We start from the raw sequence: 17,240 nt of genomic DNA, 5'->3' as shown, positions 1-17,240 counted from the left end.
TACCATAGATTCCCTTCCTACTCTGTAGTGTACATAGCATAGATTAAAGTTTGATTTTGTAGTCATATAAGTTGCATCGCTTGTATCGGAATTTGGGTTCGGTAGATTTGTTTTCGTCAATTTTCAGTTGTCAAAAAGAGGCTATAGAGAGCAACTTGTTTACTGTGTTAACTAACTATAGTAAGAAAATGTTGTAGCTTATAAATTGAAAAAAAGCAGCTTTAGCTTAATGTTTTGTAAAGACCAACCGGTTTTTTTATCTGAACGTGAAATACATTCTCCAGAAGTTTTACATATTGGATTATTAAGGAGAGAACAAAACCTGGTAGGTAGGGTCGGTACCAAGGCGGATTTACAAGAGCTGCCCGTGGTACTGAAAAGGTTACGACAGTCGAGTAGTTCAGAAGCGCGAATAATGGCAGAAAGCTGCGGTAGATGATTTAGGGTTCCTTAAAAAATAAAGAGAATTTCTTGACAATCTGTTAGTTCCGAATAATACCAATCTTAAATGTAGAAAGGACCACAATACTCATCTTACTCCAAATAAGTACCAAGAAAGACTACATGGACACCTCAGCCAAGGATGGGACAGTTCTGGAGTGTCAGAGAGTGTGTGGTAAAACAACTAACGAACAAATCTAGACCATCAAGGAAGTAATGAAAATGAAAGCATGCGCGTTACCATCGGAACACTACTGGTTGGCAAGGACTGGTAGTTGGTTTAGTTACCGGGTACACAATATCTTATTCTTTTCGGAACTACAGTGAACCTAATCAATGATCCAATGGAGGCAGACACCAGACAATCACCGACAGCAGTCTTCATGGATGATTTGATGATGAAAACAAAAACAGTTGTTGGAGAACAATGGACGCTTAGAAACCTTAAAAATCACAGAGGACTACCCGGGCACACATAAACATCAAACCAGTCAAGTCTCAGAGTCTCGTCTTATAGAAAACAAAGTGAAGGAGAAACGTTGGAGATGGACGGCAGTGACGTACTGTAAATACTATACTACCGATGGAGTGTAAATACTATACTACCGATGGAGCACTAGCTGGTCAGCGGGTACTTGCAACACTGGTTGGATGCCTTGAAGCTTTTAGCACTATAGGTTCGTAACCGGAAGACATGCAGCTTCGTATACAATTCTAGAAGACGTGTTGTTTCTTCACCATCTGATACATGGTTGTACTTGCTTCTATCAACCCAGCTCTATGGCGGTGTTTTTTTTAAATGCAAGACTTCATATGAATATGGAATAATATCTAGCAGTCAACTATGTCAAAGGTATCAGACGATTGGTTTTTGACGGATTCAATCATAATAGACGAGTGATAACAAATGGACGGAATGATTGGTAAACGAATAAAAAAAAAAAAAATTAAGACGAGATTAAATACAAATAATTAGAGATGGAGGGATGGATATGGAGTGGAGGGATGGATGGATGGATGAAGGGACGGATAGCAGATACTGAAGACATTAGACAAAGCTTATAGAAGTATATTCTTCTTTCCTTCAAAATCAATCATCTAATAAATATCCAAATATGACAGAGCCCAAGTCGAAACAAGGAAACTACGAAACAAAACTCATAAAACCCTGTAAAAAAACAGACGGCATGATAGATTCACTTTTCTTTGCACAAAGGAACATTGAATGTGACGACTAACAAACACTCCAATGAAGGAGAACTGTCGTTTGTGTCAAAAACAGAAGTGGCAGCATTCTCTTCAAACGAATCAATTCCTGCACCACACGTGGCTCCTGACATGTCTCCTGATTATTACATGTACGTAAAAAGAAAAACTGGGGGAAAAGACCATAAGACATTTTCATATAATGTAAAATTATTTTATTAGGAAACGGACAAATAAATAATAATAAAAAAATCATTAAACATTCAATGCTTATTGTACAATGATTCACCACATAAATGTTGTTCATGTTAATTTGTATACCGGTACATCAAATATCAATAATAACAAAAATCTCATTTTTATCTTCATGAATTTGCATGTTTGAATACGTTATTGCCTTCACTTCTGTTCCCTGCAAATAGAAACATAAACAAATTCTAGACTTCTGTTACCAGAGTTCGTTTAAGATCCAGTCATAACTTAACTTTATCACTTCCAATCTTTACACCCCATCACCTTTAACCGGGAAATGACCGTACACTATCACGGCGATTACGTTACACTAACAATTAAAAGTTGGAAATATTTCCCCACTTCTAAAAGGAATTGCTTCAGTAAATAAAATAAATCTATACGCAAAACTATAATGATATTGTGATGTCAGCTTATTGTAAAAAGTAACGTCAATCAATTGTTTTCATTAAACTAGCAGAGCATCTCGCCTTAGGAAGGGACGACAAAATCCAACCCTTAATTAAGCGGGTATTAAGGGTAGACCAGTCCGGGGTATGACATTTCCTACTAGGTATGTTTGTTTCGGAGTTTGAAGTCGTAGCCAACACATTAAAAGTAATTCAATAACGATGTCAACTTATCAGGAGAAACCAATTTCGGGGCAATGGTATGGTAATATTGCGCTAGTTACAAAAGAATATTAAACATCTCATCTACTTACTTAATTTACAGTTCCTTTAAAAAGTTTACATTTAAGTTGGTTGAAGGTAGATGTTCTTTATTGTGCTCATTAGAGTGCCGTGTAATTTTGTTGTCACTACCAAGATTTGGATTTGACCTAGATTTATATAACGGGTGTTGTCAAAAGACGCTTTACTCTCCGGAACACCTGGTCTTCTGATATTTGTTCAATGGTCTCCATGCTAAGCTTTCCCTTGTTCATATCTTGTTCTAGTTTTATCGATTTTGAGTTCAAAGTGTTGTTTTGTTGACTCTTCAGTCTTCTCTTATTGTTTTTCCGCTGATTGATTTACATCCAATGAACAAACACATCTCCCACTTGTTCACCAATTCTAATATCGTCCAGCTTATTTATATTCATCGCCACAAGTTCGTTAATTTACATCTCCCCCTGGTTTACCATTTCTAAAATCGTCCCGCTTATTTATATTCATCGCCACAAGTTCGTTAATTTACATTTCCCCCTGGTTTACCAATTCTAATATCGTCCAGCTTATTTATATTCATCGCCACAATTTCGTTAATTTACATCTCACCCTGGTTCACCAATTCTAATATCGTCCAGCTTATTTATATTCATCGCCACAAGTTCGTTAATTTACATCTCCCCCTGGTTCACCAATTCTAAAATCGCCCAGCTTATTTATATTCATCACTACAAGTTCGTTAATTTACATCTCCCCCTGGTTCACCAAATCTAATATCGTCCCGCTTATTTATATTCATCGCCACAAGTTCGTTAATTTACATCTTTTCTAGCTCACAGTTAGTAACACAATTTAGTTAAGATACATATCTTCCAGTTCATTAATCCATATCTCCTCAATTCATTGATTTAATTTCCTCAAGTTCATTAATTTACCATTCTTACTGTTTATTAGTTGATATCTTCTTAGAAACAGTAATTTCTCTCTCCCAATTCACTGATTAATATTTTCCTCACTTCACGAAATTGATTCCAACAATCTGTTACTATTATGAATAACAGCTGTTGACTTTGTTTTCTAAATTCTGCAAACTTAAGGGCCCTCATTTCCCTTTTGATTTAGTTTATTTGTACATAAAAGGGACCGTTTCATGTCTTAATGATCATGGCAAAGGCTACAAAGCCTGATCTCATGGACATTAAATTGAAACAATAGATATGAGTGCTGGTTGTGTAAGATTGCAGACATCACAACCGTATATAATTTACTAGGAAATACATTTAAGATTTTTATAGGATGATGTATGCATTTACAACTAATGCTTGTATAATATGATGTATTACAGTCTGAACAAATCCTGCATTATATTTCAATCAATAAAGAATGTTGCAATATATTATTTTTTTTACTTTTACATACATTTTTATTGTATTATAATTTCTAACACAAATGCAATAATCAATTATATCAACTCAATACTTCTTAGTTGTGACAATGTCAAAAGCATTTTTTTCCAACTGTATAGTTGACTTCTGCATTTTATTTTATTGCCAAATGCAATGGACCTCCACTGGAGAGGAAATCATCACCTATCTGAGTTGAATTAACAATGACTAAAAGTAGTATGTGAATAAATGTAAATAAATAATCTACCTGGGGATGCTTTCCAATGACAAATTCTTCACCATACCTAAAATTAAACCAAACCAAATATACATTCCACTTCATTTCAAACTTATATCCAAAATATATCATATTTAGAATTACAGATCTAGAATTTCTATATTTGGCTTATCTATATGTCCAATATGAGTATTTGCAGTCAACAGTTTAAATTGAGGTTATACTACCTAGTTGATTGTAACAGACTTCGGAAAGTATCTTGTTCCAACTCCTAATGAACTTCTGGTAAAGGTTACTTCTATTATGTTAACATGTATGTGTTACAGCATACTTCACTGCTTAATGTCACAGCTCACTGCTTAATGTCACAGTTTACTGATTAATGTCACAGTTCACTGCTAAATGTCACAGTTCACTTCTTAATGTCACAGTTCAATGATTAATGTCAGTTCAATACTTAATGTCACAGTTCACTGCTTAATGTCACAGTTCACTACTTAATGTCACAGTTCACTGCTCAATGTCACAGTTCACTACTTAATGTCACAGTTCACTACTTAATCCCAGCTTATTTATATTAATGTCACAGTTCACTACTCAATGTCACAGTTCACTGCTCAATGTCACAGTTAACTACTTAATGTCACAGTTCACTGATTAATGTCACAGTTCACTACTTAATGTCACAGTTCACTGCTCAGTGTCACAGTTCACTACTTAATGTCACAGTTCACTGATTAATGTCACAGTTCACTGCTTAATGTCAAAGTTCACTACTTAATGTCGCAGTTCACTACTTAATGTCACAGTTCACTGCTTAATGTCACAGTTCACTACTTAATGTCACAGTTCACTGTTTAATGTCACAGTTCACTACTTAATGTCACAGTTTACTGATTAATGTCACAGTTCACTGCTTAAGGTCACAGTTCAATGATTAATGTCACGGTTCACTGCATAATGTCACAGTTCACTGATGAATGTCACAGTTCACTACTTAATGTCACAGTTCAGTGCTTAATGTCACAGTTCACTACTTAATGCCACAGTTCACTGCTTAATGTCCCATTTCACTACTTAATGTCACAGTTCACTGATTAATGTCACAGTTCACTACTTAATGTCACAGTTCACTGATTAATGTCACAGTTCACTACTTAATGTCACGGTTAACTGCTTAATGTCACAGTTCACTACTTAATGTCACAGTTCAGTGCTTAATGTCACAGTTCACTACTTAATGTCACAGTTCACTGCTTAATGTCACATTTCACTACTTAATGTCACAGTTCACTGATTAATGTCACAGTTCACTACTTAATGTCACAGTTCACTGTTTAATGTCAAAGTTCACTTCTTAATGTCACGGTTAACTGCTTAATGTCACAGTTCACTACTTAATGTCACAGCTCACTACTTAATGTCACAGTTCATTACATAATGTCACAGTTCACTGATTAATGTCACGGTTCACTGCTAAATGTCACAGTTCACTGATTAATTTCACAGTTCACTACTTAATGTCACAGTTCAGTGCTTAATGTCACAATTCATTACTTAATGTCACAGCTCACTGCTTAATGTCACAGTTCACTGCTTTATTTCACAGTTCGCTTAATATCAAATAGCTCAGTCAGCTAGTGACCAATTTATGATCGGAGGTCCAGGGCTTGAAATTATCGTCTGAACCAATTTCATTTTTATTTTCAAAACAGTGTTATTGATTTGTTCCATTTTTATCTTGTTAAAGCCACTGTCATGTCATTAAAATGCTTCCAATTTCTGTTACATTTTTTGCAGTGGTACTGGACCCTTATTCCTTAAGTGGGAAGTACTATACATGTACGTATAAGTATCTTTCAAAACATACCCTTTCGACTTGATTTTGAAGTTTTCTCTGTCAAATTCTGTTATCACTATTTTCTGCAAAAATGAAAATAATTAATCAGTTAAATAAATTAAAAATTTTGAACAATTTTCAAGTATTATCGGTTTCTTTAATGGTTTCCCTGGATTTGTAAATGATATAAAAGACTAAAATCCAGTCTCCCCTTACAAAGTGACCCACACAGAAAAATGGCACGAACTATGTAAGTAATGGGGCAAAATACCTATATTTAGTATGTGATGTTCTACATTCCCAATAGGTTTTCTCATGAAAATGTATACAGTTGTTGTTAATAGAGTATAGAAGATTTGCCCTGGATAACGTGACACACTGAAGGACTGGCTGATGGGGTGCATCTCAATAAAAGTACCTCTAATGGTAGGAACTAATGTAAATAGGTAGAGATTTCACTAATAGACTAACAGTTACACACTGAAGGGCTGGCTGATGGGGTGCATCTCAATAAAAGTACCTCTAATGGTAGGAACTAATGTAAATAGGTAGAGATTTCACTAATAGACTAACAGTTACACACTGAAGGGCTGGCTGATGGGGTGCATCTCAATAAAAGTACCTCTAATGGTAGGAACTAATGTAAATAGGTAGAGATTTCACTAATAGACTAACAGTTACACACTGAAGGGCTGGCTGATGGGGTGCATCTCAATAAAAGTACCTCTAATGGTAGGAACTAATGTAAATAGGTAGAGATTTCACTAATAGACTAACAGTTACACACTGAAGGGCTGGCTGATGGGGGAACATCTCAATAAAAGTACCTCTAATGGTAGGAACTAAATAGGTAAAGAATTCACTAATAGACTAACAGTTACACACTGAAGGGCTGGCTGATGGGGTGCATCTCAATAAAAGTACCTTTAATGGTAGGAACTAAATAGGTAAAGAATTCACTAATAGACTAACAGTTACACACTGAAGGGCTGGCTGATGGGGTGCATCTCAATAAAAGTACCTTTAATGGTAGGAACTAAATAGGTAAAGAATTCACTAATAGACTAACAATTTGACGACTCACTTCAACAACTAGTGCCTTTGTTTACATGTTTTTACGTTTTGTTAGCAAGTTTAATGCAAACATTTTATACAATTTATCCTCACCTACCTAAGCAGATGACAGATTGATTCACACCTACAGTGTACCTACCTAAGCAGATGACAGATGGATTCACACCTGCCTACCTAAGCAGATGACACATTGGTTCAGTCTACCAAATTGCATTCACCATATGAATATGCTAGTTTGATCTCCCCTTGAACTTAAACAAAAACTTTTGTGAATCATTCCATTTTTTTATATTCTGTATTTACCATAGATATGCTCAAAACATCAAACTATTAACCATAAAAGAAAGTACCCAGTTATTGAAAGTATCATAATTTACAGTTTTTGAACAGGGGGTCTCCCCTTCCCCTGGTCTCCCCTCCTCCTAGTGTCCCCTCCCCTTATAATTTACAGTACAAGACCATACCCTTGGCCTCCCCTCCTCCTTGTCTCCCCTCCCTCTATAATTTACAAAAAATATACCGTTGGCCTCCCGGGACTCCTCCTATAATTTACAGTATAAGAACAGGGTGTCTCCCTGTAATTTACAGTAAAAGAAGATACCCTTGGTGTCCACTCCTCCTCGTCTCCCCTTCCCCTGTAATTTACAGTATACATAGATACCCTTGGTTTCCACTCCTCCTCGTCTCCCCTTCCCCTGTAATTTACAGTATACATAGATACCCTTGGTCTCCCCTCCTCCTCGTCTCCCCTTCCCATGTAATTTACAGTATAAGAAGATACCCTTGACATCCCCTCCTCCTAGTCTCCCCTTTCCCTGTAATTTACAGTATCAGAAGATATCCTTGGTCTCCCCTTCCCCTATAATTTACAGTATAACAACATATCCTTGGTCTCCCCTTCTCGTCTCCCCTCCCCCTATAATTTACAGTATAGGAACATATCCTTGGTCTCCCCTCTTCCCTGTCTCCCTTCTCCTATAATTTACACTATAACAACATACCATTGGTCTTCCCTCATTGTCTTCCCTCCCCCTATACTTTACAGTATAAGAACATACCCTTTGTGTCCCCTCCTCCTCGTCTTCCCTCCCCCTTTAATTTACAGTATAATAACATACCCTTGGTCTCCCCTTCTCGTCTCCCCTCCCCCTATAATTTAAAGTATAAGAATAAACCCTTTGTGTCCCCTTCCCTCGTCTCCCCTCCCCTTATAATTTACAGTATAACAACATACCCTTGGCCTCCTTCCCTCGTCTCCCCTCCCCTTATAATTTACAGTATAACAACATACCCTTGGCCCCCTTCCCTCGTCTCCCCTCCCCCTATAATTTACAGTANCATACCCTTTGTGTCCCCTCCTCCTCGTCTTCCCTCCCCCTTTAATTTACAGTATAATAACATACCCTTGGTCTCCCCTTCTCGTCTCGCCTCCCCCTATAATTTAAAGTATAAGAATAAACCCTTTGTGTCCCCTTCCCTCGTCTCCCCTCCCCTTATAATTTACAGTATAACAACATATCCTTGGCCCCCTTCCCTCGTCTCCCCTCCCCCTATAATTTACAGTATAACAACATACCCTTGGCCCCCTTCCCTCGTCTCCCCTCCCCCTATAATTTCCAGTAAACAACATACCCTTGGCCTCCTTCCCTCGTCTCCCCTCCCCCTATAATTTGCAGTAAACAACATACCCTTGGTATGAAGAACGGATCGGCACTAAACACAAACAGCCATTCGTCTAGGAAGTGAAACAGGAGCTGCTGCATGTCTTCGCCTGAATCCAACACATAGAAATCCCTTACCAAAACATAACAAGGCCAAAGCAAAGCAATTTCCTGTTTCTTATACATGCATTACTCCAACAATGTTAAGAGGTTTTACACGGCGAAAATCTTTTGACAGGCGCCGTGTAGCCTCTAACTGCCCATAGCTGATTTTCCCGATGCTGAGGATCACATTTTCAAAGTTCGGATTAAGAAACAGTATATCGTGTTTACATACATTTAAATGGTCAAAAGGGTCCAATAAATATTCCTTTCCATAAATCGATGATTATATGAGAAAAAAATCATGTCAAAGACATAAATAATGAGTTTTTCCTCATTCGAAGCGAAGCAGACAGCATTTGCCATGATTTTTCCGGTTAATACAACAAGAGGCCCAATGGGCCTGCATCGCTCACCTGGTATAAAACTCACACTTGTAACCTTAAAAGTGATCTAAAATAAAGCTACAGGCAAAATATCAGTATTTATGATTAAAATTCGTTCAAAAGACCCTGTTATTTTTTTTTAAAACAATTCACCCCTGTGATTGAAAGTCGAACAAAGTCATTATGTTGAACACATTGTATAGCCTTTCATCTCAGGATGCAACTTGCAAAGTATAAACATCCTGGGACCCATGGTTATTCATAAGAGGTTGTTTAAAGATTTTAAACAAATTTGACCCCTGTGACCTTGAATATAAGTCAAAGTCATTCACTTTAACAAACATAGTAGTCCTTGATCCCAGCATATGCTACTAACTAAATATCAACATCCTGAGCCTTTTGGTTATTCAGAACAAGTTGTTGAAATATTTTAAACATATTTGCTCCTTGTGACCTTGAATATGATTCAAGGTCATACATTTAAACAAACTTGGTAGCCCTTGATCCTAGTATGCTACTGACTAAATATCATCACCCAGGGCATTTTGGTTATTCAGAAGAAGTTGTTTAAAGTTTTTAACATATTTGACCCCTGTGACCTTGAATATGGGTGAAGGTCATTCATTTGAACAAACTTTGTAGCCCTTCATCTCAGCATGCTACTGGCCAAATATCATCATCCTGGGCATTTTGGTTATTCAGGAGAGGTTGTTTAATGTTTTTCACATATTTGACCCCTGTGACCTTGAATATAGGTGAAAGTCATTCATTTGAACAAAGTTCAAAGCCCTTTACCCCAGCATGCTATTAACCAAATATCATCACCCTGTGCATTTTGGTTATTCAGAAGTTGTTTAATGTTTTTAACATATTTGACCACTGTGACCTTGAATATAGGTGAAGGTCATTCATTTGAACAAACTTTGAAGCCGTTCATCTTAGCATGCTACTGGCCCAAATATCATCACCCTGGGCATTTTGGTTATTCAGAAGAAGTTGTTTAAAGTTTTTAACATATTTGAACCCTGTGACCTTGAATATGGGTGAAGGTCATTCATTTGAACAAACTTTGTAGCCCTTCATCCCAGTTTGCTTCTGGCCAAATATCATCACCCTAGGCATTTTGGTTATTAAGAAGAAGTTGTTTAAAGTAAAATATTGACTTCATGCCAGGTGAGCTAAAAGTGGAAAATAACCAAGAAAATTGAAATACAAAGAACTATGGTATTCAATAGTTTGTCAATACTTTACCTGTCTAAAGGGAGATAACTGTGACTATGGGAGTCTAATTCCTGGTGATATAGTAAATATAATCATGTTTCTCTTTTCATGAAATTAAAATGTTAATGAACTAAACAAAGTACAGTATTAGTGTAAGCATCTTCGATATGCTCACTTTTCCTCTTTCAACCAAAAATCAATAAAACATTATTTTTTCCCAATCAGAAATAATGACAATAGTTAACATTTTTCCCAATCAGAAATAACGACAATAGTTAACATTTTTCCCAATCAGAAATAATGACAATAGTTAACATTTTTCCCAATCAGAAATAATGACAATAGTTAACACTACTAACAATCAGAAACAATGACAATAGTTAACATTTTTCCCAATCAGAATAATGAAAATAGTTAACATTTTTCCCAATCAGAAATAATGACAATAGTTAACACTACTAACAACCAGAGATAATAACAATAGTTATCACTACTAACTATCAGAGATAATGATAATAGTTAACACTACTAACTATCAGAAATAATGACAATAGTTAACACTACTAGCAATCAGAGATAATGACAATAGTTAACACTACTAAAAATCAGAAATAATGACAATAGTTAACACTTTTCCCAATCAGAAATAATGACAATAGTTAACACTTTTCCCAATCAGAAATAATGACAATAGTTAACACTACTAGCAATCAGAGATAATGACAATAGTTAACACTAATAACAATCAGAGATAATGGCAATAGTTAACACCACTAACAATCAGAGATAATGATAATAGTTAACACTACTAACTATCAGAAATAATGACAATAGTTAACACTACTAACAATCCGAGATAATGACAATAGTTAACACTACTAACAATCCGAGATAATGACAATAGTTAACACTACTAACAACCAGGGATAATGAAAATAGTTAACACTACTAACAATCAGAGATAATGATTATAGTTAACACTACTAACAATCAGAGATAATCATAATAGTTAACACTACTAACAACCGGAGATAATAACAATAGTTAACACTACTAACTATCAGAGATAATGATAATAGTTAACACTACTAACAATCAGAGATAATGGCAATAGTTAACACCACTAACAATCAGAGATAATGATAATAGTTAACACTACTAACAATCAGAGATAATGGCAATAGTTAACACCACTAACAATCAGAGATAATGATAATAGTTAACACTACTAACAATCAGAGATAATCATAATAGTTAACACTACTAACAACCAGAGATAACTACTAACAATCAGAGATAATGACAATAGTTAACAATAATAACAATCAGAGATAATGGCAATAGTTAACACTACTAACAATCAGAGATAATGACAATTGTTAACACTACTTACAACCAGAGATAATGACAATAGTTAACACTACTAACAATCATAAACAATGACAATAGTTAACATTTTTCCCAATCAGAAATCATGACAATAGTTAACACTACTAACAATCAGAGATAATGATTATAGTTAACACTACTAACAATCAGAGATAATGGCAATAGTTAACACCACTAACAATCAGAGATAATGATAATAGTTAACACTACTAACAATCAGAGATAATGATAATAGTTAACACTACTAACAATCAGAGATAATCATAATAGTTAACACTACTAACAACCAGAGATAACTACTAACAATCAGAGATAATGACAATAGAATGATTATAGTTAACACTACTAACAATCAGAGATAATGATTATAGTTAACACTACTAACAATCAGAGATAATCATAATAGTTAACACTACTAACAACCGGAGATAATAACAATAGTTAACACTACTAACTATAATGACAATAGTTAACACTACTAACAACCAGAGTTAATGACAATAGTTAATACTACTAACAATCAGAGATAATGACAATAGAATGATTATAGTTAACACTACTAACAATCAGAGATAATGGCAATAGTTAACACCACTAACAATCAGAGATAATCATAATAGTTAACACTACTAACAACCGGAGATAATAACAATAGTTAACACTACTAACTATAATGACAATAGTTAACACTACTAACAACCAGAGATAATGAAAATAGTTAACACTACTAACAATCAGAGATAATGACAATAGTTAATACTACTAACAATCAGAGATAATGACAATAGAATGATTATAGTTAACACTACTAACAATCAGAGATAATCATAATAGTTAACACTACTAACAACCAGAGATAATAACAATAGTTAACACTACTAACTATCAGAGATAATGATAATAGTTAACACTACTAACTATCAGAAATAATGACAATAGTTAACACTACTAACAATCAGAGATAATGATAATAGTTAACACTACTAACTATCAGAAATAATGACAATAGTTAACACTACTAACAATCAGAGATAATGACAATAGTTAACACTACTCACCTTCTGCTTCTGTTTCCTCTACAGATGTCATCTCTACGGTATCGTAATCTGTTGTCATGTACCCAAACATTGCCGTGGCAACCTGCTCAAAAGCTTCTGTCAGGTTATCTCCCCCTGAGATTGGTTAAGCTTTAAATTTTCTAATTTAACATACTTCCACAAACCCAAATACTTCATAGTAAACCGATTTCAAAATATTTTTACTTCAAATTCATACTTTTCCTGGATATTATAAATACAGTAGGCCCATATGTATTATTCTATAGAAAAAAATACTACATTACAGTTAATAAAATTACTCGGTGAAACTTGCCTAATTCAGCCCCTGAGCATGCCAACATCTTGACCAATAAGATCTGTTTAGTTCTATATAAACAATTAAAACCTCTTATTGCTAAAACTCCAAACCTGTATTGGTACGTCATGTTTAAGTTACTCGTTACATTTTGTCCAGTTTTAGTCAATTTTAACTCAAACTTTTTTGACAATACAAATGTTTGAAATATACATAGATGTGAAAAGAAAAATTCTTGTTATACTTTTATGGAAAGCACAAATATAAATATTGTTAATTATTTCTATGATATTGTACAACAGACACACCCACTAATTACTATTCAAAAAGCCGGACAAGTGTAAAGACACAATGTTATAAAGCCATGCAGACTTGTCATAAAGAAAAAGGATACATGAATATAACCTGAAACACAACACAAAACACAAATTATTAAAGTAGCATATAACACATTTTTGGGGCTATTTTGTGGCAAATATTTGGCTCAATTCCTGATGGAAAATAATGTGTTTTTTTCTCACCACATTAAGTCATATCTCTAAAATTTCAAAATTTCAAAAAAAAAATTCAGCCAACAATGCAAACTTGAACACATCAAATGAAATAATCTTTGATTAATCAGGATTTTTCAGTCTTTTAGATATTTTGTTGAGAAATGTGAAGATGGTTAGAAAACTGGCTCTTTGGATAGCAATTAACAATGAAGGGTTAACATTTGGTAAACAGTGTTGTATGTTAGAATTTATTGACACACCAAGCTGAATTATCATTGATTTTTCCCAATTTACACCATGGACATTTTTCCAATTCAGCCAGAAAAAAAGCCTTTCATAAACTTATTGTCTGCCAACATGATCATCTCAACATGATCTTATCTCATCAAAATGTTCTTTCTACCATAGTCCAACATAACTGTGCCACAAGCAAAATGGTCAACCATTTTTATGGAATTTAAATCAATATTAAATCGAAATTTTTACCTTAAATATATGATTTTGATTTTTTTTTCATTGCAATTTCTTTCTTTATATTTGTTTCAGGTTTGATCATTTGAAATTAAATTCCATATAAAGAAATTGTTACTTACTGCACATCTGCCGTGTGGTCAAGATCTGGAAAGTAAAGAAAATAACCTTATATCAAATCATATGAAAAATCAAGAGAAATGATCAACACCTCCTTGTCCATGGTGTCCCAGCTGCTGGATGCTGCCCCATATAGCATGCTTGTATGATCATTAAATTCTCTTAAGATATTTGAAACTCTAGTGCCTTTGGGCAAGTATCATGAAAATACTACATGACACACCTCCAGTAATGGTATACGTGTCTAATGTTATAACACTATGCACATCTGTTATATTTCCCCTTTCATGTGACATTTAGCAGCCAAATATATAATATACCCACAAATAATTATATACAGGCTCATGTAACTTGGAGTCAAAGACTTTGTTGAAGGAAGTAGGATTGAGCAGAATTGGACTAGGTCAATCACCAGTAACCCCTTTCTGGCCATCGCTTTTTCCTTCCCTGTTATGTTTTTCACCCAAACAAGGTGTCTCTGTAATAGCCGAGAAATTAGAAAATATTTTCTTACTGGCAAGCTAGTTCCAGCAATAAGGAATAATGGTTTGGTTCGGTTTAGTATTGTTTAACGTCCTATCAACAGCTATGGTCATTTAAGGACGGCCTCCCCTGTGTGCAAGATGTGTGTGTTTTGGGAGGCTGCGATATATGTTCGTGTTTGTCTCCTTGTAATAGCGCAAAACTGATGCCGACTTTATATAGTGCTACCTCACTAAAATATACTACTGAAGACACCCAGCAGGACACCCCACCCATTCACCTTATACTGACAATGCGCGAACCAGTCACCCCACTCCTAAATTCCTGAGCGTTAAGCAGATCTAAGGAATGACTATTTTAACAGACTCTAGTATGTCTCGGCCAGGGGACAGAACCCCAAGCCTTCCTCACAGGAGCGAACGCTCAACTAAAGGCCAAAAGTGAGGCATTGTCAAGGGAGACATTAGGAAGAAGAAAGTTGTATAGAAAGAAGAGAAAAGATAAGATCCCAAATTTAACCGCCTCTTACGATCATGCAATGAGGGCAGCAGGTACAATGAGGAATAACCCTGGGATTCCCTCACTAGTTCAGCAACATTGAGTGTGGTCAGTTGCCAGATGAATGACTGCCCACACATTACATTTGGTAGTAGCTAGTGTACCTTGTAAGGCCAACTCCTTGTGGATAGGGAAGGTGCATTGATGCACAGGGAGGACATACAAGGATTGCCTTGGCCAAGTCTCGGGACAAGACTTCTCCGAGGCGGGGAACAGTGTAACAGCCAAGAATGTAAAGGGAATTGGAAAACTACTTCATTACTGGCAAGATAGCTTTTCCAGCGCTTAGTTATAACCCTTGGACGCGCTCACTAATGTTCAGCATGTCGAGTGTGGTCAGTGGCAGGATGGGTGATTGCCGGCATGTTACTTACATCTTCAGAGGAAAATCCGTAATGATTGAGGGAGTGTAAAAGATGTACATTGATTGTGTTGCCTTAATTACAAGCGTCAGCTGTAGAGCATCAGGCTTGAGAGCCAATGGTCGCGGGTTCGAGCTATCTTTTTCACTATTCCTCGTCCTAATACAGAGAGGAATGATGTGGAACTGGACTTGGTTGATAGATCACCAGATACCATGTAGCTCAATTGATGTCAGCATTGGCACTTAATTGAATCTGGTATTTCAAACGTTTTGAATTAAATTTTAAAATCCAAAATCCAGCTTTAACTTTTAAGATCATAACAAAAAATACTTGTCAGTACGAGACAGGGTGCTTTTTATATTAACATCATTTCAATTGAATTCTGCAATCTATCTAATTATGTGTAGACCAATAGAAGAGGTTCGATGATTCGCCCTTGTTAAAGAGTACAGGCCTCTATTCTAAAGATTTCACCATCAACAGACATGACACAAGGATCATTGTGAACCTTGTTCTTTCACTTCGGCAATCGCTAATTTCACCAACGTTACTGTTTCTTCATTGTTTCAGATATGACTGCTAGGCTAATACCAATTAATATATCTGAACACTTCAACTTACATTGATATTTAATTTCGGGTATTTCCTCGTTGAAGTGACATGAATCGGCCATGCTCTCTGTATGATCTATTCCGAGGTGTCCCGATTCCAAAACATTCCTGGTCAACAACACGCTTAGGATATCTCCATTTTCGGAACCTCTTGGAATTTATCAGGGGAAATTGACCAATCAAGTCTTGGATACCAAACGTGTTTCAAAATGGCGATGTCGGGCGGGGGTTTCAGAGACGAAGAAGAAATTGACGAAAACTATGTGACACAGATACAGGTATAATGAATGTTTAACTTGACCCCTCCATTCAAAAATGTTCGTCAGCTAGTTGATTAACTTCCGGTAAATTACTTTCGAATCTTGTCCCACATGTCTGTCAAAAGCTCTACTAGACCTTACTGTAGGCCTACTGTATATTTGTTTTAAAATGCCCACCGACTTTAAATAAAAAGTATCTATCACATCTTATAAGAAAACAGTCGGTGTATTTCTTGTTTTCATGCAAAACACATGTACAGGCGCATGGTACAATTGATCAATTTATATCTGAGGCCTCATTGTTTACCATGATGTACATAATATAATAATAATATTTATTCGGTAAAAGCAAGATACAGGTACAAATATCACATATGATCACAGATTTCAATTGCATAATAATCACAGATTTATCACAGTATTTAGCTTATCACATCAAAGTTAATATCACAAATTTTGGAGCACTATAATTACAATGTATCTGTTTGACTAAGCTTTAACCTAGGATATCCCATGAAAGCTGGGTGGCAGCTTATTTCCAATGGGGTCCTCTAGTATAGATCTTAATTACTTAGATAACAAAAGGTCCTAAGGATTTGACCTTATAATATGAATATAAGATGGTATAATTTCTCGTAATAATATATATATGAATAGAATAAGTTGTAATTGGTCAAATA

At 35.4% G+C, this 17,240-nt stretch overlaps 2 protein-coding genes across 2 annotated transcripts in view; one reads left to right on the top strand and one right to left on the bottom strand.

The window, feature by feature from the left end:
- Positions 1–1,857: 1,857 nt before the first annotated feature.
- Positions 1,858–16,414, bottom strand: LOC110446907 (protein archease-like). Its single transcript, XM_021492250.1, has 8 exons — positions 16,311–16,414; positions 14,286–14,310; positions 13,593–13,603; positions 12,904–13,017; positions 8,775–8,857; positions 6,043–6,095; positions 4,203–4,239; positions 1,858–2,059 (listed from the first exon to the last, which is right to left on the bottom strand). Exons 1-8 carry the CDS (start codon positions 16,360–16,362, stop codon positions 1,976–1,978), a joined length of 459 nt encoding a protein of 152 aa, XP_021347925.1. The 5' UTR covers positions 16,363–16,414; the 3' UTR covers positions 1,858–1,975.
- Positions 16,405–17,240, top strand: part of LOC110446906 — an 11,758-nt gene continuing 10,922 nt past the window's right edge. The window contains exon 1 of the mRNA XM_021492249.1: positions 16,405–16,578. Coding sequence (XP_021347924.1) covers positions 16,510–16,578 — 69 coding nt within the window. The 5' untranslated portion in view covers positions 16,405–16,509. The remainder of the gene's footprint in view (positions 16,579–17,240) is intronic.

Source organism: Mizuhopecten yessoensis, unplaced genomic scaffold, assembly GCF_002113885.1.
Source record: "Mizuhopecten yessoensis strain PY_sf001 unplaced genomic scaffold, ASM211388v2 scaffold3049, whole genome shotgun sequence".
Taxonomy (NCBI): Eukaryota; Metazoa; Mollusca; class Bivalvia; order Pectinida; family Pectinidae; genus Mizuhopecten; species Mizuhopecten yessoensis.
The sequence above is the reverse complement of the archived record's forward strand: the minus strand, read 5'-3'. Positions and strand labels throughout refer to the sequence as shown.

Bases quoted from the DNA above. Each gene is read 5' to 3' on its own strand.
- LOC110446907 (XM_021492250.1), bottom strand. From the start codon at position 16,362: ATGGCCGATTCATGTCACTTCAACGAGGAAATACCCGAAATTAAATAT. The intron at 8,858-12,903 runs GTGAGTAGTGTT...TGTTGGATTCAG, and splicing joins AGAGGAAACAGAAGCAGAAG to GCGAAGACATGCAGCAGCTC. The intron at 6,096-8,774 runs GTATGTTGTTTA...TCATTTTTGCAG, and splicing joins ATCCGTTCTTCATACCAAGG to AAAATAGTGATAACAGAATT.